At 36.7% G+C, this 27,201-nt stretch overlaps 2 protein-coding genes across 7 annotated transcripts in view; both read right to left on the minus strand.

Annotated features, from left to right (window-relative positions):
• Nucleotides 1-2,703: 2,703 nt before the first annotated feature.
• On the minus strand, nucleotides 2,704-20,561 carry LOC114469698 (creatine kinase U-type, mitochondrial-like). 3 transcript variants are annotated; one of them, XM_028457447.1, is made up of 12 exons: nucleotides 20,002-20,561; nucleotides 17,801-17,826; nucleotides 15,382-15,568; nucleotides 12,405-12,567; nucleotides 10,878-11,076; nucleotides 10,701-10,796; nucleotides 9,192-9,413; nucleotides 9,006-9,091; nucleotides 7,832-7,955; nucleotides 7,622-7,756; nucleotides 6,116-6,241; nucleotides 2,704-2,968 (listed from the first exon to the last, which is right to left on the minus strand). In XM_028457447.1, exons 4-12 carry the CDS (start codon nucleotides 12,542-12,544, stop codon nucleotides 2,852-2,854), a joined length of 1,245 nt encoding a protein of 414 aa, XP_028313248.1. In that variant the 5' UTR covers nucleotides 12,545-12,567; nucleotides 15,382-15,568; nucleotides 17,801-17,826; nucleotides 20,002-20,561; the 3' UTR covers nucleotides 2,704-2,851. The 3 variants fall into 3 exon arrangements, with proteins under 3 accessions (XP_028313248.1, XP_028313249.1, XP_028313247.1); XM_028457448.1 differs by lacking the exon at nucleotides 17,801-17,826; XM_028457446.1 differs by lacking the exons at nucleotides 17,801-17,826; nucleotides 20,002-20,561 and having other exon boundaries at nucleotides 15,382-16,121.
• Nucleotides 20,562-21,470: 909 nt separating this feature from the next.
• The window catches only part of LOC114470210 (ras-specific guanine nucleotide-releasing factor 2), a 63,705-nt gene continuing 57,974 nt past the window's right edge, over nucleotides 21,471-27,201 (minus strand). For all 4 annotated transcript variants that reach the window (XM_028458247.1, XM_028458248.1, XM_028458246.1 and 1 more), the window contains 6 exons: nucleotides 26,184-26,268; nucleotides 25,891-26,088; nucleotides 24,756-24,835; nucleotides 23,619-23,736; nucleotides 23,458-23,526; nucleotides 21,471-22,274 (listed from right to left, as the gene is read on the minus strand). In XM_028458247.1, coding sequence (XP_028314048.1) covers nucleotides 22,182-22,274; nucleotides 23,458-23,526; nucleotides 23,619-23,736; nucleotides 24,756-24,835; nucleotides 25,891-26,088; nucleotides 26,184-26,268 — 643 coding nt within the window. In that variant the 3' untranslated portion in view covers nucleotides 21,471-22,181. The remainder of the gene's footprint in view (nucleotides 22,275-23,457; nucleotides 23,527-23,618; nucleotides 23,737-24,755; nucleotides 24,836-25,890; nucleotides 26,089-26,183; nucleotides 26,269-27,201) is intronic.

Genomic DNA, 27,201 nt, shown 5'->3' on the forward strand with positions numbered 1-27,201 from the left:
AGTAAAAGTATAGAATACAGTTGTTTAAGATTTTACATTGTTTTAAATTGAAGAATAATATTTTTTCATTTTAAAATATCTTTTAATCAGTAATTATTATTTTTTTAATATCAATTACAAGACATGTCAGGTGACTCCATTTAAATTTCAGACGACCCCACATGGGATCACAACCCTAAAGTGGAAAAACACTGATCTAGTATGTTAATGTACATTTGTTATTAACAACTAATGCTGCACTAATACAGTAAAATAATAATAATAAAATGTTGAAACATTATGTTCATAATAAGAACTGGAAAATAGACCTGGGCAATATATCAAGAAATTTTGGGATTTCTGTTTTGGCGATAAATAAAATATGCTTTTATTTTATGGCTTATTTTGTATTAAAATACTTGTTTTAGGAGCCACAGTTCTACTTCTCAGAACAGCATGAAAAGCAAAGTTATATAAATTACTGAGTGTGTGCTAACCCAGACCTTCCCCTAAACAAGCCACACTACATAACTTTATTTAGCTAAAAAAAAAAAACAAGATTTATATTGTATATCGGCATTTTAAGGGAAAAAAAGAACCTAAAGTTAAAGAAGGTGAAGCTAAATATACAGAGTTTATAACCCAAACACAGAAAACATCACTTTACAAGAACCATTTTTGCAGTAGCACTTCTAGTGTGTCTGTGTGTGTACTTTTAAACACACACAGACACACACACAGAGATTACCTTGACTACACATGTGGGCTCGTCCTTGGCTTTGCAGCTTTCCACTTCAATCAACATCACAAAATCCCAGTGAAAATAACATGAGTGCAAAACAACCCAGATAGTGCACATTATTACTCTGACACACTTTAGACTTGTTTTCCTGAAATACATCAGGCTTTATTTGTTTCCTCATGTATGCGTGAACCTTTATGTCATGAATATAAACAAAGAAATGTTCAATTTTTGTTTGTTCATAGAAGATCTGCACACATAAGCGCTGATGTCGTTCTTTCCATAAGAGACGTTTTTATTTTATTTTGTCAAAACATGTTTTTTTATTTTAATGTTAAGTTTGATGCTAAATAACTTTAAAACTGCATTATCATAATATCTCATTAACTGTCATTCTGAAAAAAGGATCAGAAATATATTATTGTTACAATATACATTATTACTGATTAATTATTGACGTGTTTTCTTGTTTTTAGAACCGTTTGAAGATCAGTGTAGGCTACAATCTATGAGTATTTACATTAAAAAAAAAACTTTTTATATGTACAGTCCTTTTTAAATGAATACACTTTAAGTCATTGCTTGAGAACTTCATCCAGAAACAATTGCCTCACACCAAGCCAGACATTTAAAATCATCATGGACTCATAGGTTCAATTCTAACTCTAGTTAAAATGTTTACATTTTACTGCAAAAACGATGTATTTATTTATGTTGCTCTCTGATAATTAAAAAAAAAAATAGTTGTTTAATTTAAATTACATCATAAAACAAAAAAAAAAAAAAAAACTCCAGGATTTCAAACTTCTCTCATTGACAAACTTAAAAGATGCGATTTTAAAATTAAAATTAAATTATGGTATTTTTCACTTACAGCCCAATAATAACGTGTTATTTATTCCTATGAGTTTCCAAAGACATTGGGAAACATTCAAAGGTTTTAATGCACTGCCCTCTGCTGTCTAACATATGTAACAACACCAAGTCTACAGAGCAACCATGAATATTCTATTGACTATCTATCCATCACCCTGATCAAGGTCATGTGTTTTCAGTGGCTGGAATGTTTGGAAATTTAAAGCTTTAATGACTCAAATAAAATATTTTGATTATAATATAATATAATATTGTGATTACATACATTTCATTATAATAGATATTGTGAGAGAATGAGTATGTGACATAATACACTAAGATTGGGCCTTCTTTGGTGGATATAATTCAAGCAACTGCAACAGGGTTCATTAATATTTGGCCTCCCTAAGGGACCTTTACTCTCCCTTAAACAGTACGCATCCAACGCTCTAATGGCTGGAGTTAGTGTACTGTAAATCAAGGGTTAGGGTTAGAGTACTAGTACTACAAGTTCACTAGTAGTACTAGTAGACTGTTTTTAGTCTACTAGTACTACTAGTGAAGCCAAAAGATTCACTAGAGGAGGGGTTAGAACAAAAATCCAGCTCCCTAATTGGTTAGAATATTTTCAAAACCCAACAGAAAGCCTGAATTTTATTTCCCCCGCCCCCTTACTAGCATACAAGTTAAACTTTTTACTTCAGTTAATAAACAATAATAAACAACAAAAAATAGATTAGTAAAGTCTACTTGAACTCTAGTGAATCAAAATTTAATATGTGTAGTAGATCTTAAAGCTGATATCCGGAGTTTCTGAGAAATCTATGTTAATGTATCATTCTTTTGAAATGCGAAAAAATACCAAACAAGTTTTTTACTATGGTCTACTGCCGGTGGTTATTCATATACGTCAATGTATATAAGTCCCGCCTTCGTCCTATAGACCCCTATACAAATTTAAAATTGCGCCACAGTCGCCCAGCCAATAGGCTTCGACTTCCTGTAGTGGAGACTGTCAATCAAAGTGAATGTGGTGCCAAGATAGATTCAGACCTTCTTTAAAGTAAATACTTCAAAATTAAAGTATTATTAGTTATTATTAATAATCAGTCCTTGTGGTATTCTGCTCAGCAACAGTCAGAAACTGTAATCAATGTTATGTTTTATTCAGATTAGGTTCCTGGTACATGGTGTGAATACACTGAGTGTGTGTAAACTGGTTCACAGGCTCCACAGAGGAACTGGTTCCTGTACGACTCCCAGTTATAGTGAGCTTTACTTCCTGAACTGGGAGATGGGTCCTGGGATCTTGATGTCCTGGCCTCTTTCCAGCCTCTTCTCACACTCGATCAGATAGTTCACACCATCAACAACCATCTGAACCAGCTCCACCTGTGGGTGCAGAGGAGCAAAGAACATCATCAGTACAGACGATAGGATCGTAGTGAGAAGATGTTACACTGTCTCATGTCTCATAGTTTCCTCTATGAACTCAACCTTCTACCTTTGATATTAATGTTTCATTTATCTATTTTCATTGTATGTATCTCATCTCATCTCATTTTGTCTTATCTTATTGTTTCTTGTCTTGTCTCGTCTCCTAGCTTCTCTTCTCTTGTTTTGTCTTGTCTCATCTTATCAGAATCAGAATCAGAATCAGAATCAGAATCAGCTTTATTGACCAGGTACAGTTTAGAACAATACGAGGAATTTGACTAGGTAGTTGCAGTGAGAGGAGACACATCAACACACCGGAGCAGCCATTTGCGGCGCCCACATATTTAGGTGAAAAAAGGGATCAATAACAGGAGGAGAGGAGGGGTGAGGGGAAAAAAAACTGCCAGTTTGAAACTGATTTCCCTAAACAGAGAAAGCAGTGTGAAACCAGGAAAAAAACCGCCTCTGCAAACATAAATGTAAGCATGACACAGTCAAACAACTCGAGACAAGGCATGTAGGAAGGGTTGGGTGGGAGGTTGGCTGGGGGAGGGGGTCAGGTGGGAAGAACAACAGGAGTCCAGCCGTTTGGGGACATGGGCGTGCTGCAGTCGGCGCTGCAACCACGCCTCCATGCAGCTGCGGATGGGGAGGTGGGGAAAGATGGCCGACGAGGCATTTGACGTTGAAGACCTGTAGCTGCGTTACTGATAACCAGATGACGTGTGGAAAAGTTCAGCATCAACAGTTCCAGGAGGAATGTAGGGAAGGAGCGGGGGGAGGGAGTGGGGGGTAAGAGCCGCCGTCTGCAGAAACTTCCTGGTGATAAGAGTTGAGACAACCTTGGCTTTAGCCTTGGCAGCTGGGGAGCCGAAAGGGAGATAAGCAATGTGATTTGATACAGGCTATGTTAATTTCCAATAGCCTTCTGTCCTGGGTCTCTCTGCTGTAATCCAATGAGTGGCCTAGTTTCCACTTCCAAGCCGGGTCTCGAACTTCTCCCAGTTGTTATCCATAACGCGTAGACGATCCAAAAGCAGCTCCTGCTTGCTTTTGATATCGATCAACACATGAGTCTGAGTGTTCAGAGCCCTGCTACATCCTTCAGAAATCACTGGCAGCTTTTCCAAAACAGTCGCCAGCGTAGTACGGACTTTTCGATAGATTAGGAAGCCACCAGTTCCGATCAGCAGCATGCCTACTATCATTATTCCAATCATGTAGATGTCCTCCACGTCTTCCACGGAAAGGATGGACAGACACACAACTCGCCACTTGTTCCAAGGGTCAAGTGTGTATCCAGCCGCAAACGTCCCGCTTGGACATGCGGGTTCACCACCCCTGGTTCTTTGCGTCGAAAAAATCTGATCGATAGCACTGAGAGACCAACTAATTAATTCCATTATTCCGGTTTTGGATGAGTTGCAGAGAGAGGCTCTTGTTAGTTTCACAAGACCTGACAAAGCAGCAGCTAGGAGAGAGATAAGACGGAAGGGAGGGAGAAACAGAGAATGCGACTGACCTCGTCGAGAGAAGCAAGAAGATTTTGTCTTATCATTTTGTCTTATCTTATTGTTTCTTGTCTTGTCTTGTCTCATCTCATCTCATCTCATCTCATCTTGTTTTGTCTTGTTTTGTCTTGTTTTGTCATCTTATCTTATCTTGTCTCATCTTGTCTCATTTTGTATTGTATTGTCTCGTCTCGTCTCGTCTCATCTTATCTTGTATTGTCTCATCTTTTGTCATCTTATCTTATCTCGTATTGTATTGTATTGTATTGTCTCATATCATCTTGTCTTGTCTTGTTTTGTCTCATCTTTTGTCATCTTATCTTATCTTATCTAGTCTCATCTCATCTCATGTCACCTTATCTTGTTTTGTTTTGTCTTGTCTCATCTCATCTTTTCTTATCTTATTTTATTGTTTCTTGTCTTGTTTCATCTGATCTGATCTGATCTCGTCTTGTCTTGTCTCCCACTGAAGTCATTCTCAAATCCTGACTTTCACACTTTCTGTCTAAAGCATGTTTTAAATTCAAAGCCTGGGGGCCAACTTTGGCCCTTTAAAGCACTGGTTCCCAGCCAGGGGTTGGTGTAACCTTGGGGGTGCTTGAACACATCTCAGGGGGTACAAGGATGCATTTACCAATTTCATTTCCAACGTTAAACAACAATAAGACAATGTTTCACATGCTGAAAGACATTTGCGAGAATAAATTGCGGCACAATTTATAAAGAGAAATCTAAAATGGTCAAAATATTTGAAATAAATGAATAAAACACTTCAATCCAAGGTCAATGAAGCAGACACAGGACAAGCCTGGTGACACAAACATTAACTAAGGTGTCATGGTACAAACATGGATGGTTTAGAGCTTTCAAATCGTCCGCGGGAGAAATTAAAAAAACATTACCGTAATCATTATGTAAACTACACAATAATTCAGTTGTAGAAAACTCAGTCCTTTCAAATTCACAAATCCAATGACACTCCACTTGTTATTTTATGGTTCCTTTATCACATGACTGCAATCGTTTTTAATCGCAATTGTCAAAAGAACGCTCCAGTTATACAATTTCCTACAAATAATCCCACAAAAGTGCTTTAATTCCACAAGCATTGGTCATAAAATGAAAGCATTTTGAAGAGAAGAATCATCCAACACTGATATCTGCCATTTATTGTGGACATTGTCGGTGCTTCACATTCTGTATATATCAGTTACACAGGGAAGTAGAAAACTAGGGTGTAATAAAAATGTTGAAACTGCAGGTTTTCTCACCTATAATCTGTGACGCACTTGAGTTCAAACCGTTTTGTATTTGACACTGGAGCATAAATGAGTTTAACACCTCTAGTTTAAAGGTCTGACAGCCTTTATCTGCTCGTGTGTGAGGCTAACACAGCCTTAAAATAAAGCCTCAGCAGTGCTGTCTGTAGGACTGACACACCCCTGCCCGGATTACAGATTAGGACACAGCGGGAGGCTCGGATACGCACAGACAGAACCTGCTGGGACTGCTCTGGGATCGTTCTTTTTCCCTGCTGTTCATTTTAAACCTCCTCTAGTGTCCCTGTTGTTTTTCAACCCCAAACACTTACCTCTGACCTGCCCAAACGGTCCAGATTAGAGATGTCGATGGTGTCTCCAGTGGCCGCCGTGTCCACGCCTCCCGTGCCTCTCTTCTGTAGTCTCAGGTTATCCAGGATCCGTTTGAAGCGCGGGTCCTGAATGGTTGGAAAACACCATCAAAATCTCATTTTAATCAATCTTTAAATTAAGGTCAGTGGCTGTCAGTATGTGCAGCGGAGTTTGGCTCAATTATAAATGTCATTGTGTAATTGATAATGAATTACAATTATGAGATAATTATAATTGTAATTGAAATAAAGTGTTGCTGTTGTAATCATAACTGAATTCTAATTCAGTTCAGATAATTCACTGTAATTGTAATTGGAAATGAAAGTTCTATAAAAACTGTCAATTACAAATTAATTTAAAGCAAAACTGGAGAACCACATTACAGTTCCATGACTTAGACAGACGTAGCATTCAATAAAATATGTTTCATATCAAGTTTACCTGTTATTTCTCTTTTATTAAATCTAAATTAAATCTATGGCTATACTGACAGAGAAAAGGCTCAAAAGCCCACACCAAAAATATGAATCCCAATATTTTCATTGATTAGTAAGCCTAACAAGGTAACCTACAGTGAAAAACAAAGTGCAAGATAGGTCATATTTTTTTGTGTATTTTACAGCTTATTTAAGACATGGGTCAAAACTGACCCGTTGCAAGAGGAAGGTCACATTTTATGGAATTATCTATTAAATGTTCAGTAATTGTAATTAATGAAATTTGAATTTCAACTTTAATAATTAAGAACATATTTGTATTTGCCTTTCAGGGGTAAAATTACAATCGTAATTTTATATGTAATTGGAAAAAATGTCAGTCACAGTAATTGTAATAATATAATAATAATTAGTATATAATAATATTAATAATAATAATAATAACAATAACAATAACAATAACAATAACAATAACAATAATAATAATAATAATAATAATAATAATAATAATAATAATAATAATAATAATAATAAATTGTAATTGAAAAATGTAATTGACCCAACCCTGGTTGAGGTCACTTACATTTTTTAATTACAATTACGTCTTCAATTGTCCCGGTTCAATTACATCTCAATTACAATTACGGTGACCAGCATTTTTTCCAGTTAGAATTAAAAATACAATTATTATTTCTCCCCTGAAAGTCAACTACAATTATGTTCTCAGGTACTAAAGTTCAATTACAATTAATCACAATTACTGAACCTTTAATAATAAAAAAAATAATATATATATATATATATATATATCTTTTTTTTTTTTTTTTTTTTTAATGGTAAAATGATTTTCAAGAGTAGTAATAAAACTTGATTTGAAACATATTTTCCCGCATCCCTTTATTTTTTCTGATTTATATTTCTTTGTTTTAATCACTGTATTTGCTATTGTTGTTTTAACCTGTAAAGTGACCCCCACCCTGATGTGCAGTTATGCGTGTGTGCGTTTTAAAGTAGTTATCCTTGCGTTACCCTGCTGAGGAGAGGCAGACGGATGTGTACCCCAGCCCTGAGGCCGGTCCCCAGGTTAGAGGGACAGGTGAGGATGTATCCCAGACGCTCGTTCCACATGAACTCCCATCCTCGCTCCTGGATTAACTGCTCCACCTGGGAATCAGATGGAAAACATCAGTGATTTAAGCTCGAGGGATCACACGTTTGATTTAAAAAAGACCTACTGACCTGTTTGAGACCCCTACAGAACCTATCAAAGACTCTCTTCATGTTTCCTCCTTTTTCCATGGATATGATTCTGGTGTGGTCCTCCTCATTGACCCAGATCAGGAAATTCTTCTCATTATTGTGCCTGAAATCCAAAGCTAGAATTAATTAACCTCCACTAAGGAGCTAATATTTTATCTGATTGTCTGTTAGCAGGATTACATCGAAAGTACTAATGGATTAAGACAAAATATTAACCAAAGTTAGACCGTATGCAATGAAAAATTCCATTGAATTGTAGATCAATATTCTGATTCTGGATCAATTTAAAAAAAATCAAAAAATCCTTATCGCTCATCATTGGTGAAGATTAAAAAATGTATGTCTTGGTTCATAATTGACAGATCTTTATGAAATTTGACACAGTTATGTCGAGTTGGTTTCCAGTTTCATCTGGATCAGATAAAACTGGATCTACTAATCTAATGATAATTAATGGTGATAGAAATGTCTTCCCAGCCTTTACAGTGTGAATGATCAACAGGATTATTGATCCACATAACTGACAATATCTGGAAAAGAAGAGATTTGGCGCTTGTTTGTATTTATAATGTAGCTCATAAAGCCTAAAAATTACTTTCTACATTCACTTTTTGGTTGTGTATTATGTGGGAAAGCTTTATCAGGAACCATGTTTAGAACATAATTAGATATTATTCACAAAAACTGAATACTGTGGTAAATAGTGGAGAATTTACATTAGTTGACAAATGTAGGATGTTTCCATTTGGTCTTGTTTTTATGTAAATATGAAATACAACAGAACAGACCTTTAGTGACCTCTCAGAGGGGAAATTCACACGTTGCAGCAACACAATAGCATAGCACACAGTAAAAATAAAATAAATACCAACATAGGATAATAGTGTGACTATACAGTAGTACAACTGTCGGACAGACATAAATTAGAAAAAAAATAAATAAATAAATTAAAATTAAATTGAAAAAACACAAAAAAACACAACAAATGTGTAAATATGAAGGTCAGACTGATTTTTTTTAATGTGTAAAGCCTACAGAACACCTTTTAATCAAAAGGTTGGCATATTAATGTAAAACTATCAATGTAACTTTGTAAGAAATTAGCTTTTTTTGGCACATTAAACACAAACACATGAATACTTCCATTTCTCACCAGATGCCACGAGCATCAGGCCAATCCCGAGCCATCCCAGCTGCTGTGAGCAGTGGTGACACTGGTTTGTCAAACAGGAAGTGCTCCTGTCAGACCAGAAAAGGTACAAAGAAATACAAAGGACATCATCATGTATAGTCATTTTAAAAAGTGCATTTGTGTAGAAGTGTGTGATGTTGCACAGACATCAATGAGCTGCTGCTGCTCCCTGTCAGTCATCTCTCCCAGGCTGTAGTAGCGTCCGGCCAGGTCTCCCTTCAGGCCGGACAGGGCGGTGACCACCACATGCTCCACCTCACGGCGCTCTGAGCGCGTGCAGGCCGGGGGCAGACTCAGCCCACGGATGCTGCGACCAGTACGAACACGGGACGACAACACGTAGTGCTCGTCAAACACTCCTGAGGTGATCTGAAGAAGAGGAAACAACATGGCTGAAGGTAGACCAGGGGTGTTTCACTCATTTTCGTTCAGGGGTCAAACACGGATACGTTTGATCTGAGGTGGGCCGCAGGGGTTGGGAATCGAACAATTTCAATGTATAAATGATATCAAAGGATCAAACATATAAGGCACCGACAACATCCAAGCAAAAGGTGACAGGAAGTGATTTATTACATTTGGGAAAATTTTGTCAAATAATTTGAGGATTGTGCAGGATTTTACAAATAAATATTGGTTTTATTTAACAATTTGGGAGTAAATATGACTTCCATCGTGTTGTACAAGCATGGGAAAAACTGTTTTATTTCCAAATAAAACAGTTGATATGTTGTGTATTATTTTGCATGTATGCCAATATTTATGTTTGGATATGATACAGTGATTTAAAATTACTCACAATTTCTGCTTAATTTCAATAAATAATTCCCATGAAAAGTTTCTATTTTTTGAATATGGCCAAAATTCCCAAGCTTAAATTCCTGTGGAAATTTAACAGATATTTTACACCCCTTTTTTGCAATCCTACAGAGATATCCACAACTAAATTATTTGGTCATTTACACGGTTTCCATAGCAATTTATAAGGTTCCTTCCCCTGCGGGTCAATTTGGATGTTTTAGAGGGTTTGGTTCCCGGGCCTTGAGTTTGACACACATGGTGTAGACCAGTGGTTCCCATACACAGGGTACAGGAGCACATAGGGGGTACTCAGAAAAATGCAACAATTAATTAAAAAATAATCAGGAAATGTTCCTAGTTCCTTTTTAGGCATTTTTTGGTACAAATTTACCAAAAAAGCATCAGTAATATTGCTCAATAAAATTCTATATTTTCTTGTAATTTATTAAAATGAGATTATTGTATCACATTTCTGACAATAGGAAACAATAACTACCATAGATACATTTTACAAAGGAGAACGTATTCACTTAATATTGAAGTAATCATATAAAAGTTGCAGGTATTTAAAAAAAAAAAAAAAATCAATTCCACTTTAAAATTCACTCAGTGTTTTGAAGTTGTAGATTAAGTCTTAGGGAACCAATGTTGGAGACACAGTTAGAGGTTTAGAAGTGCCAAATGAAAATAGCATATGAAATCATGGAGAGGGAACTTATGATATGAAGAGGGGGTACACATGATTTGACATAAATGAAAAGGGGGTACACGGGACAAAAACGATTGGGAACCACAGATGTAGACAATGGATGAAGGATGGATGAATGAATAATGAGGGGTTAGGGTGGTCGTCACCTTGGAGGCGTCCAGGTCGGTGTGGTGCTTCATCAGACGAGGGTCGTAGCCGTTGTGTCGGTCCTTGATGACTGGATCAAAGAGTTCAGCAAACACCTGATGGAGATGAAAGGAAATCAAACACACCACACACCCCATAGTTCAACACACACACACACACAGAGCTTAAACCCAGACCTCATAGCTCTCCTCGTCTCCAGCCACCATGCCCACAGTCTTGATGAAGGGGTGTCCAGGGTTGTCCACCCCAGTCTGGATGCACTGGTCTAGGGTCCAGTTGTTGGGGGTGGTTCTGTCTCTGAGGCGTGCGTACATGGCTGGGGTCAGAGCTGATGCCATGCAGTTGTTGTGCTTCCTCAGGTCAGGATAATCAGCACTATGGAACATTGGGAAATATTTTTATAGACAAATGTTTAGAACTACAACAATTCAAGCAAATCATGCCCTTTTCACTCATTTTGACCAACTCCTGCAGCTCCCGTAGGAAGTCTGTGTTCATGCATGCATGGGCAGACTATCTATACAGTCTGTCCATGATGTATGAATATATACATATGTTGGTGTTTTGATAGAGGTCACAACCCGACATCAATCCACCAAATTTGAATGAAATCAAAACTTATTAAAACTGTATTGGAATTTTTGAAAGTCATGAATGGGCTTTCCAATGTTACACTCCGAAAATCGCTGAGTCAGCAATCTGGATCGGATCCGGATCCGGATCCTGTTTGGTCAGATGTTGCATGTCATAGCTTTGCAAAATCATGAACAAATCTATGAAGATCTGACAGAGATATGAATTTTAGAAAATTTGCCCCATGCTAAAAATAGGGAATTTTGCAATTTTTGACATTTTTTGTGACCTTGATCTTGAACCTACCTTCACCAAAATTGAATGGTCTCATCTGTCCCCAAAAACCATTTAACGGGAAAAAATTGAAGTGGATTTGTCAAAAATTGAGGACACTATTATGTACACAAACAAACACGCATACAAATGAAAGCGCTTGTTGAGCACAGACTTTGGAAAACGCCTTTTGCATGTGTCAAAAGCTGCAGATGACATGACAAACACTTGAACATTTGTTGTAGGTTAATGTCGGAACTCGTCTCAAACCGGATTTGACAGCCAATAATCCACAAACGACAGTAGAAATGACTTTCAAAGACGGTGGACATTCAACATGGTTTTTTAACTGTCAAACCTGGATCAGGATCCAGATCTTGATCAAACTGTATCTCGTGATAGACTTTAGTGGAATGAAGATATCCTGGCAATATCTACAAACTTCAACCTGATGCCAATTTAAATCCACATTCTGGATCGGATCCGTATGAAACTCTATATTTCGATTGAGGTCAGAACCCAACGTCAATCCACCAAAATTGAATGAAATGAAAACTTATTTAAACTGTATCGGAATTTTTGAAAGTTGTAAATGGGCTTTCTAATGTTAATTTCCAAAAATCGCTGAGTCAGCAATCTGGATGGTGTTTGGTCAGATGCTGCATGTCATAGCCTAACATCATCCTGCAAAATCTTGAATGAATCGACCTTGAACCTACCTTCACCAGAATTGAATGGTCTCATCTGTGCCCAAAAACCAATTCACAGAAAAAACTTGAAGTGGATTCGTCAAAACTTGAGGACACTATCTTGTACATAAACAGACCCCCCTCCCCCCACATGCACACAGTACAAACCTCGGTGGGTACATCTTCCTCATCTCAGCTGCAGCCATGCTGTCACTCAGCAGGAATCCAGAGGCCAGAGTTCCAGCTCCCAGAGCCAACATCACCGCCGTGTTACGGCCAGAGATCATACGTGTGAAGGTGTTTGCCATGATTGTTGGGTCTGAGTTTTTACCTGGTCAAAGAATAGAGAACATGCGACGACCTGTGAGGACATAGCTGTGTTTTTCAGATCATTTATGTATTTACACCTAGACTATTAGCATTCATTTATAACTGGTATTCTCACTGCTTTCTTTTGCAAAGGTCAAACTCTGTGTTTATGTTGGTTTGAAGCACAAATATCTGTCGGTTTATTAAACACGCCTGAACTTTAGCAGCGTCCTGCCTAAAGGTCAAAGCAAGCAGTCGAAGAAAAGTGACAATTGGCAGTGAGATAGATATTTAAACTAGACAGGACATTGACACACAGACAGCAGAAGGGGTCGCGAGACATTGGGACGAGGTCGCCAGATGACTTCAAGAAACTAAGAACTTCTTTTTTTAACAATTTGAGCCTATTTTTTAGCCTTTTTCTGCATACTTGCTCCAAATTCTGCCACTTTCTGTCCATTTCTTCCATCAAATTTCCACTTTCAAGTAATTTTCGGCACTTATAAACCCATTCCACCACTTTTCACACATGTTGACTCGTTATTGTCTTTTCATCATCATCATCATCAGACAGAGCTGGCCACTAATTGCCTTAAGGTATCAGATGCTTAAGTAACAGATATGGCTGCAGTCAGTGTAATGAGATTATTGTGGAGGCAGACAGACGTTCTCTTATTGGCTCATCTAATCAAGCTCTGTGGTTGTTTGCATAGGAAGTCAGTTCCTGTTAGATTTTATTCATAATAATAAGATTTGTCTTTGATATTTGTATGAGTCTGATATTGATATTCCACAAGAGACGCGTCACATTTAATTGTAGTTAAAGCATCATTCTGGAGATTAAAGCAGTTCTGTGCAGCATATGATGCTTTAGGATGGATGCAGGCAACAGGTGGCCTGGGGGCCCATATGTGGCCCTTGGTCTAATGTTGAGTGCCTCCGAAAGTAAACGCACAAAATGACTCCAAAAACACACAATATAACCAAAAAATAGAGCAAAAATACACAAAATGACAGCAAAAACACATAAACATGAGAGGAAAGTATACTAACAACAACAAACATAGACAAATATGACAGAAAAACAGCCAAAGATGACATTGAAAACAATAAAATAGTTAAAAAATGCACAATATGATATAAAGTAGAGCAAAAATACATAAAATGACAGCAAAAACACAAAAACATAAGAGGAAAGTATACTAACAACAACAAAAAATGTACAAACAAAAAGAAAATAACACAAAAATGACCACTAATGACTCCAAAAACACACAATATGGCAGAAAAATAGAACAAAAATACACAAAAAGAAAAAAAATGTTTTTTTAAATGACAAAAAAATATACTAACAATAACAAAAGTACACAAAATGATGGCAAAAATAGCCAAAGATGACTCTGAAAGCACAAAAAATACAGAAAAATGGCTCATAACACATAAAGCAGCATAAAAAATACACAAAAATGACTCTCAAAACAAACAAAAAGTAAAGAATATGACATGAAAAATAAAGTCACATAAAAATACATTATTCTAAATGCTGAATGGAATATTGATCAGATTATCACATTATTGTGGCCTTCGCTGTGATAAAAGTTAATGCCCATTTCTGCTTCAGGACATTTTAAGGTGGTCATGTTCACAGTGATTGGATTTCTGTGTTTCAATGTGTTGGCAGGAAACGAGAGAAAGCATTAGAGAAAGAACTTTACACTTTAATGTTTACTGACAGGCATGGTTTAATGGCACGGGTCACGGTCGGGTCAGAGGAAAGAGGTAAAGGGTGAGGGAACCCTTTAAAGAGATTTACTTTATAGAGACAAGAAGATTAACAGACGAGATGAAGAGAGGTCATTGTGCTTATTAAGATGTGTTTTATCTTAAAAGCATTTCATTGAGAACAATTCCTGATATAAATCATGATTATGTCCTTTTTAATTTGAGCTTTGGAAACTAAGTTGCTTGACTTGATGTAGAGAAAAGTAAAGCAGATCTGTTGTTGACAGATGGTGAGTCCCTGTAAATGACAGGCGGCTTAAGGGCACTAACACAAGTGGACACTTCTTGGCACAGCGTACAGCATGGGCAACCCTCGCTCTCACTTTGTGTGACCCCCCCCCCATCAAAGGTAAATGTACAAAATGACTTAAAAAAGCATCCAAATATTTCAGAAAATTACTCTAATCAACAAAAATATACAAAATCAGAGAAAAATTAACGAAATGAAGAAGAAAAAAAACACACACACACTAAACTCAACAAATATACACAAAAATGACTCCAAAAACAGAGGATGAGAACAAAAATACACAAAATGACAAAAAATAAAGGCAGAAAAGCGCATAAAATGACCAAAAACAAACAAAACAACAACAAAAATTTACCAAATGAGGAAAAAAATACACAAAACGACAACAAAATAATACAAAAATGACACAAAGAACACATAATATGACTCCAAAAACATAGAAATGCTTAGTTGTTTCCTGTATTAATGCTCAGTATGGTCATTATTCTAAATACTGACCTAAATGTTGATACTGTGGCCCTCAGATCAAATATAAAACCCATTGTCAAACCAGTTGCCCACCTCTGCTGTAAAGCATACATTAATAATACAAGGACGAAAGGCCCAGTGAACTGAATGCATAGTTGATTTTTTTCTAAAGCTTTGCTTTTAAATCAGCAGTTAAATAAATATTGAATGTTTCTTTCTTCATCATGCAACATAATTGTCTAAAACGTCTACTTTTTTTTAAAAAACAATCAGAATTAGAGAGACATTGTTCTACAGGAAGAGAACACAAAGAATGATGCAGAGGTGGTGGCTCACTGTGGGATGGTTGAAGTGGTTCCTCTGCAGCTGCAGCAGGTCAGTCAGAGAAGACGGATGAACAAAATGAGAACACACTGAAGAACTGGGACGAGATCAGAGCGAGATGGAGCCACTGGGTCAGGATTAGCCTCTTCCTGGGCAACGAGGAGAAAATCCTCTTTCTTCTGTCAGTCAACATGCCTGTCTTCCTCACACACACACACACACACTCACCTGAGTTAAACTAGCTTTGTCTGAGAACAACATGTGAGAGGATTCATCACACATTACATCAGAATGAGGCTGAATCAAGAAATTAGCTCTACCAGTTTATGTATATGCTGTGTTTAACTTTCTAAATTATTGCTCACATTTGGAAATGAAAAACTCTCATGAAGTACATGTCTTGTGCATACAAAACTAAAAATAGCTCATATTGGAGCTAAAATATCATTGAAAACTTTTGAAGGTTATGATTATTATAAGTATTATGAGTGCAATGATATCCCAACAAATGTATCCATTATTTGTAGTAACAATGAAGCATCACAGGGTATATTTACCAGGAACTAAAAAAACGAATAAGGCAATGTTGAGTGCGTCTTTTCTTTAGCCCAGTGGTTCTCAACCTTTTCAGTGAAATGGGATTTTAAAAAACAGAGAAATTGGTGAACAGTTCAATAAAGTGGTTTAAAAACTGACAGAAAAAGTGATAAAAAGGGTTGAAAGTGTCAACATTGGCTTAAAAGTGGCAGAAATGGGGGATGGGGGGTGGTTGGGGTAATGTAATTCAAAAAGTAGGAGAAATTAGTTTAAACTGGCAAATAATGGGCGTAACAAATCATGAATGTGGTTAAATTGGCAAAAATAAGCATGAAATATTGTGAAAATTGACAATAATGGGTCAACATATAGCAGATAAGGCATTGAAATTTGATGGAAAAGTGGTAGAAAACGGAGTAATGTAGCAAAAATGCATTAAAGGAGCGAAAACATGTCAAGAAAAGTGATGAAAATAGGTCAAAATATGGCAAGTTTGGTGTAATTGCAGAAAAAGGGTAAAAATAAGCAAAAAAGAAAACATTCTTAGTTTCTTGAAAGCATCTGGTGACCCCTTTTGAGTGTCAGGCAAACCCAAATGGGGCCCTGACCCCAAGGTTGAGAACCCCTGCTTTAGCCAAAGTTTCTGTTGTAAAACAACATGAAGTTGCTGTCTTACAACACAAATGATACAATCAAATGTGAGCCAACGTGACACAAAAGGAAGGGAGTAAAAAGCTGAGGTAGTCACGTCCAAAGTACAATATGTGTCTTTAAAATATAGAGTGCAGTTAAAGTAAGACGTTTTCACCTCAAAATAATACTCAATTAAAGTAAAAATTGACTTTATTACTGGTTCAGAAAGACAACAGTTGATTTATTGTCAAACTAGTTGTTGCTCAACATGTGCATTATGTAAGTTTATATAGTGGAACAGAAGATGGATAGAAGTGAAAGAGTGCTGTTTGACTGTCTTTTTATGGATGCTAACACAATGTGTGTGAGTTTGGATAAACTTAAGAATAAATTGTTATCCATCTGTTCTTCAGAAACTGCTGAAATAAATAAAAAAACAAAGAGTCTCGTTGCAGGAACGATTCATCACGATGGTAACAGACACGTTTACCCAACACTTGTTCCTTTTGTTTAATATTCACACCATAGCAGGCTTTGCACTCTCTCTGTTTCTGACAAGTCTCACACTTTCTCACAATGAGCCTCGTTCAGCTGAAAGGAGCCAAATCAGAAGGAGAGAAAAATGCTTCGTATTTAGCTGGGATTTGGATTCATGGGAGTCACCAATGTTTTCTTATCTTACAAATTGTCTCAGGGAAGTGAAAACTCTATAAGATGTCAAAAACACTTGTAATAAGAGAAAATAAAACAGCACAGCCTATTCAAAGTTTATAATTAAAAAAGAAATCCCATTGGTCCAGACGATAAAAGCTTTGGTGATATTCACAGAACCATTTGCAGGGACAGATCAATGGCCATTGCATTTTCTCACAATCATGTGAGTCTATCTCACCTTTTTTTGCATTCATCTTAGTGTAAACCAGTGTTTCTCAACCTTGGGGTTGTGACCACGTTAGGTCGCCTTGAATTAAAATGGGCTCGGCTGAAATGTCTAGTAATTAAGTAAAAAATACTGATTTTTAAATTGTTATTATTATTCTTTTTTAAATTTAAATCCCACACACAATCTCAAAAAAACTATATTTTTGATGCTTTCACTTTCTCAAATATAAATCTAATAAGAAAACAAATTCTAATAAATGTCTCTGTAGTCGCCAGGACGTTGCGATATAAAAAAGGTTGGAAACCACTGGTGTAAACCTTATACAGCTGACCTGAACACATAATACATAAAACATCAATATAGCAGAGGTTCACATACCTCTGGAGGTTCATTGATGTTTGCACCTGTAAAATGCAGATTTATCAACAAATGAATTAAAAGTGCCTCATAAACTGAATTGGATAAATATTAATATTTCATTATTATTCTAAATACTTTGTGCTAGTGGGCAGACTCATGCCTGAAAATTATTTTAAGTATAAAATATAATGGAACAAATCTTTATAATCCTGTCACATTATAATTCCAGGAACATTATTTTTGTCTTTAAAAAACTTTTATTCAGACAACTGTACGTCAGGAAATCCACTTTGATCTCCTGACATGTTTCAACTGTCAACTGCTAGTCTTCGTCAGAGGCATCTGCTGATTGCTTTGATGTTTCCTTGACTACGCCTCTGAATAAATGAGACCTTGATATATTATTCAAAAAGAAGACAAAAAAAAATATTGCTGGAATTATTACGGGGAAGTCAAGGAAATATCAAATAAAACATCAAAGGAAACATCAAAGCGGTCAGCATATGCCTCTGAAGAAGACTGGCAGTTGAAACATGTCAGGAGATCAAAGTAAATTTCCTGAGTAACGGTTGTCTGAATAAATAAAACCGTAATATATTCTTCAAAAATAAGACAGAGAATTTTGCTGGAATTATTACGGGAAAGTCAAGGAAACATCAAATGAAACATAAAAGCGATCGGCAGATGCCTCTGACAAAGACTGGAAGTTAAACCTTAACATCTATGTCACATTGTCACTAGAGATTTTTGGGACTAGTTTTTTTTAAGAAGACAGATGGGATGAGTTTAGGAATTACTATTCAAAAGAGAAAGTATGAGAGCACATAAGGCATGTTGAATTTATTTCTCCTGCACTGTGAAACAAGTGAAAAACAAACAACACACAAACAAATACACAAATATAGGATCGCGATACAAACAAAAACAAATCTGTACATGAAACGGCAGACGACCAGGATTACAGACGCAGTGCGAAAGACAAAGTTTCCTCGCTCGCACCGAAACAACCTGAAACAAGCTTTTTTTTGTTTTATTTGGACAAAAACCAAACACTGCTACTGCAGAAAACCAGCACAGGCAACACGCAGCCCGACCGTGTCTTATGCACGAAGAGGAGACGAGCGTGCCAGACTCAATGAAGAAAGAATTGCTTTTTTTAAAAATACCTTTTTTTTAGTCCAACAGCGACAGAGAACATATTAAATATAGAAGAAGCAGAGGAGTCGGACGTGTACGACATGCAGCTGTGTGCATGCAGGACAAATATATTCATCATATAAGGAAAACAAAACGTGATCATTCGAATGCTACATTTTTTTTCACCTTCACGAGGCATCTCATTTTTTTTTTAATTAGGCTCAACAGAAATATTTATTTTTACAATATCCTGGGATGCAAAATTAAAAAACAATAAAAAACAACCAATAACAATCAAAATCAATATTCAAACATCTTTCATTAAACATGTGATATGTGTAAAATCTATGGAAGCCCAAAAAAACAACAATTAGGAAAAGTATAATAATAATAATACACATTTTTAGTCATAATTATGAGATACTAAGTCATAATTTTACAACTAGGAAAAAAAAATAACAAAAAACTAAAGTAATAATAATGAGATATTAAGTCATCTCAGATATCTCATAATTATGAAATGCAATAACAATTAGTAAAAGTATAATATAATAATTAAAAACCTTAAGTCATAATTATGAGATATCTTATAATTATGACTTAGTATCTCATAATTATGAAATATATTAACATCTAGGAAAAGTAAAATAATAACAATCTTAAGTCATAATTATGAGATAATAATTCATAATTATAAGACACTAAGTCATAATTATGAGATATTAAAAACTAAGAAAAGTAAAATAATAATAAAAAATCTTAATAATAATGAGATACTAAGTCATAACTATTAGATATCTCATAATTATGACTTAGTATCTCATAATTATGAGATGTATTAACAATTAGGAAAAGTAAAATAATAATAATAATAACAAATCTTAAGTCATATTTATGAGATAGTATGCCATAATTATCCTGTAGTATTTTTTTTAATTAATTATTTCATTGTTACTTGTTTTCTTTTGTTTTTAACTGGTGGGAATGAGCTTCCATAAAAATCAATATTTACAAAAAAAAATAAGAAGTAAAATAAATACAGTATCAATAAATAAATACATATTACAGTAAATAAATCATACCATCGTTCAAGCACAGCTACATCTCAGAGTTCACAAACTGCTTCAGCCTGCAACACGTTAGCTAGACAACTGATGACTTCTAAGAGCAGAAAAAAAGAAAAAGCGCACACACACGATCGCTGCACAAGCTTTAGTCATCATGTGGAGGTTGGAACAGTAGAGGGAGATATCAGCTCACAATCAGTTGTTACAAAGACTTCACCGTGTTTGCACTAACATGCTACTCTAGTCTACGTGACCTTTATTCTGAAAAACAGCACAACTAAAGGCCCAATTTGAAAGAAATCTTATATTTTCTTTAAGCTGTGGGCATTTTCACCAACACTAGCGGAAGGCACTGGGAATATTTTTTATTTGAATCTTGTGTTAAAAGAAGAAGAAAAACAGGCAGATTTGAGTTTTTTGTCTTTTGGAGGAAACTAAAGACATAAATTCAGTTGTTTTGTTTTTCCTACTTGTCGTTTAAAGCAGTGGTTCTCAACCTTTTCAGCCCATGACCCCCAAAATAAAGGTCCTAGAGATTAGGGACCCCCACTGTAGCTGAAGACATGAACATTGAAGAACAGTCATGTGGAGACAGGGCCATCTATAAGGGGGAATAAAGGGGAGAGATTTTTGGGGTCCATCCATAAAGTCAGCGAAATGATGGTCCATTGTTCTATGAATCTGTGATAACCACATTTATTTATTCATCTGAATAATATCCACTGTTATCCAGGAAGTTTATTATTATTTGGGCCATAGTATATAGTCATTTTAAAGATGTGAATCCTTGTTATAATTAGAAATAAAAAGGGCTAAAATTGACCAAAGATGGTGGAAAAGGTGGTGAAATGGGATTTAAAAAAAAAAAACAGAGATTGGTTAAAAGAAGAAAATTTGAGTGGCCAAAAACGGCCAGAAAAAGTGGTAAAAAAAAAAAAAAAAAAAGTGTCAATATTGGAACCATTAGTAGGAACAATTAGTTGAAACTAGGAAATAATGGGTATGAGAAATTGTGAATGTGGTTCATTTGGTAAAAATAAGCATGAAATATGGTGAAAAGAGGTTAAAAGTGACAACAATGGCTTAACATATGTGACATTAGGATGGGAAAGTAGTGGAAAATGTCTTAAAATAAGAAAAAAAAAGTGCAGAAAATTGAAATTTGATGGAGAAGTGGTAGAAATGGCAGTAATGTAGCAAAAACGCATTCAAATTAGCAAAAAAATGGCAAGAGAAAGTGATGAAAATAGGTTAAAATATGACAAGTTTGGTGTAGTTGCAGAAAAATGACAACATAAACAACTTTAGGTGGGAAAGGTGGTGGAAATGGCTTGAAAGTGGCGGAAATGTGCAGAAAAGCCATTGAACTTTGATGGCGAAGTGGCAGAAATGGGAGTAATGCAGTAAAAATGCATTAAAAGGTTGAGATAAAAATAGGTTAAAATATGGCAAGTTTAGTGTAGTTGCAGAAAAAGGGTGAAAATAAGCAAAAATTGGCACAAATTGTTCAAAAAATCTTCTTTGTTTCTTGAAGGCATCTGTTGACCCCCTCCCAGTGTCTCATGACCCCAAATGGGGTCCCAACCCAAAGGTTGAGAACCCCTGGTTCAAAGGCTCTGAGCCCAGCCCGTAAAGGATGCATAGAGGCTTCATACAGTCATTCAGCCAAGCAGAGGGGTCAAAGGTCAGGTCAAAAGGCCATTTTTAACGGTACATCTCAAGCTTTTAAAAACTCATGCAGGCTTCATGGTCATCACCACAGAAAGCGTTTTTTAGGGTCTCCTGCTCATGAGGAGGTTGGCACAAATATGCAACATGAGGCGGCGGAGCAGAGCGCGGACAAACAGGCGCAGAGACACGTCTCCGTCACACGGACTGTAAATGCTACATGTGGGAACGTCGCTCCATGCTCCCAGCCACTGCTCTCCTGCACCCCCACGTTTAGTCGTCAGCTTCACTTCAGGAAGTGTGTGAAGTGCAAACAACAAACAACACGTCAGTCACTCACACACCCTCCCTCATGCACTGAAGCCAACGTGTTTGAACACACTAAACCATCCTCATCCTCCTCAGGTTTCGTTTCCAAACAGTTCTCCCAGTCAGCTCTCTGCGTGATGAGATGGGAGGAGCCTGTTGCCCTCAGGTGAGCAGCTTCAGATCCATTCAGGCTCCAAAGGGCCACACACAGTAAAAACTCATGCAGGAAGCCTGGGTTCAATCTTCAGAGAGAGATCATAGAGCGTGTCTTCATCCATGATCAGTGTTTTATCCAGAAGATACTGGGTCACCTGGTGCAAACAAAGGACACACACTTCAAAGATCATCAATGGTCACGGGTCTCAGATGGAACTAAAAATAAGGTGGATAAAGATTTTGAAAAATCAACGTATTGATTATCACTTCACTTCTTATAGAACTGTGTCATTCCAACGACTCTAAAAGCTGAATATGAAGCTAAAGAGAATTTCAGGAGATATTTAAGACATGGGTTCTCAACTGGTCTCATCCTGGGACCCACATTTTGTCATTGGGTCCCACTTTTTTTTAGAAGTCAATCCAACCAAATCTAGTTTTTAAAAAATAGCTGTTGAAAAAACATATATAAGCTGTTTTAAAACATAAATTTATACATTTTCCTGTGCAACATGCATTTCACCATATGTCTGTCACAACAAAAGTTTCTTTCAAAATAAAAGACAAGTCCAATATGAGACATTAAGTATTTATTTATTTTTGACCAGCTGTCCCGACCCACCAGTTGAGAATCACTGGTTTAAGAGACCATGAGTATATCAAAGCTGACAAACCCACGCAAACAGGGAGAACATGCACACCACACAGTTTCCATCCGGGGGTTTAAACCCAGGACCTTCTTCCTGTGAGGCACATGTGCTGACCACTACACCTCAATGTTGCCCTTATTTCAACAAATTAAAGACAAAACTGTATTTCACAAACTGCTTTTATCATTTGAACATATTTTATTTGTGAGGAGGAATAAATATAATAATTATGCATTTTGTACAGTATTTTCTGAGACATTCATAGACGCTTATATATATATGCTTTCATAGATATCTAAATATAGATAGAATAATGAAAACTGTTGTATTTGTATATACAGTATGTTAGACAATTATGTAGATATTTGTTTGGTATATTTACTGTATATGGATATTTAAATAATGTGTATATATACAGTATTAGACATTTATATATGTATATACTGCATATGTAGATATACATACACACGCACACATATATATATATATATATATATGTAAACTGAAGAGTTAAAAAGGGGTAGTAATAGAAAAAGAAGTGTACTGTTTTTTCAAACTTGTGTATGTTTTTTTTTATTATATATTTTATACATATTAGAAAGAAAGTTTATTATTTACTGCACCATTATTACTGTTAAGTGTCTCACTTATAATAAGTATGAAACATGTGTTCTTTGTGCAGCCGTACCTTGGTTTGATGCTCTATCCTGTACGGAGTCTGCTGGAACTGTCGGATTTCTCTGATGATGTGAGATATCTGAAGAAAACATGACATTACAAATCAAATCCACACTCAAAAATATTTCTGTGCAGATAATATGCTAATAATAATAATAATAATACACTGACCATCCTCATTTTGGAGAAGTTTACCAGTCCCTCCTCAGTGAAATTTGGCGTTCCCTCCTCAATAAAGGCCAAGTCAGTCAGATACATTCCCAGGTACGGCACACATGGAGGGTTGCAGCTGGCCAGTAAAAAAAATCATTCATTTTTAATAACAACAGTAGATTTATTTCTTTTACCAACAAATAGGTAAGTAAGTAAGTAAGTAATCTTTATTTATAGAGCGCTTTTCACAAAAACACAAAGTGCTTTACACAAATTTCAGTATGATCCCATCTAAAGAGAACATGGAAGAACAGTAACAAATAACATGGGAGACAAGAACGGGAGAACTGTGGGTCGCCAAGGGCATAGGAGGCACCTAGCATTTAGATGAAAAATGGGAAAACAACATAAGGAGAGGTAAGGGGAAAAAAGCAGGTTATGAACTGAATTCCCAAAAGGAGAAACAAAGTACAGAACCAGAAAAAACCTCTCAGCGACAAAAAACACAAATAAGATAGCACACAGTCACAGTACAGCACTTGGGCAGGTGGGAGTTGGACGTGGGTCGGGGACGTGGGGTAGGGGACGGGGCTGGGCGAAGAGGGGGAGAGGATATCCAGCGTACAGCCAGTAGTAAGTGCATCTCCACACTTCCATGAGCTGAGAAGGGGTTAGAGGGCGTAGGAGAGAAGGCGTAGACTCAATAAACTTTGCTATCCTCTGATACAGTCAGATGTTACGGTTCAGAGCCGAGAGTTCATCAGGGAGTAGGGGATTTGGAGGGGGGAGGGTGAGAACAGAGAGTCAGATCTGTAAACATCCCGGTGAAACTGGACACATCGTTGAGCGTGTTGGGGGAGGCCAATCAGTGATAAGGAATGGTTTTTGTTACAGGATAGCATTCTTTCAGTAATAGATTCTCCTCGATCTGGTCTTTCATTTAAAAAATGTGATCAATAGTATTAAGTGACCAGCTGACTAATTCCATAGTTTTGGTCTTGGATAAATACGGAGAGAATCTCCTAAAAGCAGCAGACAACACAAGCAGGCAGCAAGGGCAGATATGGAGGAGAGCAGGAGGAGAAAAATGCGACCGCCTTCACAAATAAAGGAATTCTGATTGTGATTCTGAAGAAGCAGAAACTGAAGCCTCACTTTTTCAGCGTCTCCCTCAGGTTTTTAAACCTTCCCTCTGAGGACACGGTCTTCTGCAGTTTGTCCATCAGCGCTTTAGCCTGCAATAGACCACAAAACCACATGTTCACTGTCATTTTTAAAGGTTAGCGTAGCAATTAAAGAGCAAATAAGGCATTTGCAGCAAACCATCATGTACTTACGCGCCTCTCAAAAACATAAAAATAATAAAATGATCAAATCAAAGAGGCTGCATGGGTAGACAGGCTGTCTAGGAAAAGCATCATTTATGTTATTTAAGGTTTGGTGTCATTACGCAAAGAGCAGAGGATACATAATAATATTATATTATTTTTAATATTACATTGACATTTGCCGAGATGCCATCGAGGATTGAGTTCTAGAGTCAGGTTGTGATTTCTTGTCCAACTATATATGAAACATTATTACATGAACCACATTACATGTAATACTTGTTAACAACGTACGTGTAAGCCAATTCTCATGCCAATTACAAAGTCAATTATTTGAACTCAATTCGAATTCAATTACAATTACAACATCAGCATATTTTTTCCATTTCCAATTCCAATTATATCACAATTGTAATGAATTATCAATTACACAATTACAATTATAATTGACCCCAACCCACGTGTCTAACTCAAGGCCCAGGGGCCAAATCTGGCCCTTTAGACCATCTAATTTGGCCCGTAGGAGAAAGTTAAAAAAACAGAAAAAACATAAATTGTTTACATTTCTAAATAAATCAGTTGTAGATATCTCAGCCTTTCTAAATACACTAATTCATAAAAACTCTACAATATTTGGATGATTGCAAACTCAAATTGTTCATAGAACTCAATTTTCCTGAAATTATTTCACAAGATTAAATAAAAATTGGTCACAAAATCTATTATATTTAAAAGAGAAAATCCTGCACGGTCTGATATATGAAAGTTATTTCCTGGATATTTCCTTACATACTTTATGTATCATTCATTTATACGGCGCGAACAATACAAACTTCGGGGGATTATTTTTGACAGATTTTGAAGATCAAACAACTTCGTATTTGGCCCCTGAACTAAAATAAGTTTGACACCTCTGACATAAAAGCTGAATAGATTTGTTGATTTCTGGCTAAACGTCTCACCTGTTTGCTGACTTTAGCCCAGGTCTTCTTCAGCCTGTAGATGGCGCTGCGATTGAGAGCAGATGTGATCTCCAGCACTCCGTTGTAGTTGTTGAGGCAGCGACAGATGTCGGCCACTGCGACCCACTTCTCGATGGAGCTGGCCCTGGAGCCCACGTCGGTGTGGGTCATGATCTGTGAGGCCACCAGGTTACTCATCTGTAAAAGCAGCAGCACATTAAAAAACATCACAGAGCGGACGCTCACAGATTGACTGAGAACTGGAGATGTTTAAAGCACTAGCAGGACGTTACATCGTTGAAGTGTTGACTGGTTTTCATGATGTAGGGCGTCCTTTCTGTTTTATCCACCTTCATCCAGCCCTGACCCAGAAACTCCCTGAGAGACAAAAACATGGACAATGAACACAGCAGGTAATAATTGGACCATCAACCGACTAACATTATTATTAATATTATTAATATCTCTAGGGCTGTGGCTTTCAAACGATTTTGGATCGTGAAAATGATCTCTGTTGCCTTTCCAAATGCATTAAAAGTGTCCCTCTGAGATAGAGCTGGGTGGTATACTGGTTCATACTGAATACCGGTATATATTTTCATTATGATATGAATTTTTAAAAGGCCGCCGTACCGGTGTATTTGATTACACAACCTTCAGAACGCTACGCTGTGCCGCGTTTTAGACCAGACCCTTTTCAACGTTGCACTTGTAAATATGAAGGTAAACAGTAGCGCTATGGTGTTAGTTACGGTGTAAATCATACGTGTAAATGAATAAGAAAGACACAATTGAAAGCTCCGAAGCTGCATGTGAGCATGTGCCTGTGTGCGCATGTCTCTGCTACAGGAGAACAACACTCACGGACACAGAGGCACGGTTAGCTTAGCATGTCGGCAGTAATGCACAAAAAAAGAGAGCAAAGGATTGTAATTCCTATAACGTGGAAATAAGTCCTGGTGGAGCTGCAAACAAAACGCTACATTATTCACCATAAGAAACCACCACACCACTGAGTATGCAGCATTTAAAGCTAGAAATCAAGCTAATGCTAAAGCTAAGCTAGCCATTGGGCTGCTGTTGCAAACTTGTACTTACTACTAAACTTACTACTAGTGTGGAATTTTTCTACAATATTCACTCATCATGACAGTAAAATAGACCATCCTAAGTCAATCTACTGCAGTAATTCTTCTCTCAACCTGTAGAAAATGTCGTGAACACCTGAATATGCATGAAAAAAATACCTGAAACCGTTAGAGTAGATATACATGATATACATTTTTGGTCATATCGCCCAGCCCTACTCTT

The sequence above is a fragment of the Gouania willdenowi genome, chromosome 9, assembly GCF_900634775.1.
Source record: "Gouania willdenowi chromosome 9, fGouWil2.1, whole genome shotgun sequence".
Classification (NCBI taxonomy): Eukaryota; Metazoa; Chordata; class Actinopteri; order Blenniiformes; family Gobiesocidae; genus Gouania; species Gouania willdenowi.

What these genes read in the sequence shown, in the direction of transcription:
- LOC114469698 (XM_028457448.1), bottom strand. Translation starts at nt 12,544, where the DNA reads ATGGCAAACACCTTCACACGTATGATCTCTGGCCGTAACACGGCGGTG. An exon ending in GAGACGAGGAGAGCTATGAG is followed by an intron (nt 10,797 to 10,877) that starts GTCTGGGTTTAA and finishes CATCTCCATCAG; the next exon opens with GTGTTTGCTGAACTCTTTGA. An exon ending in GTCTGCCTCTCCTCAGCAGG is followed by an intron (nt 6,242 to 7,621) that starts GTAACGCAAGGA and finishes CCAACCATTCAG; the next exon opens with GACCCGCGCTTCAAACGGAT.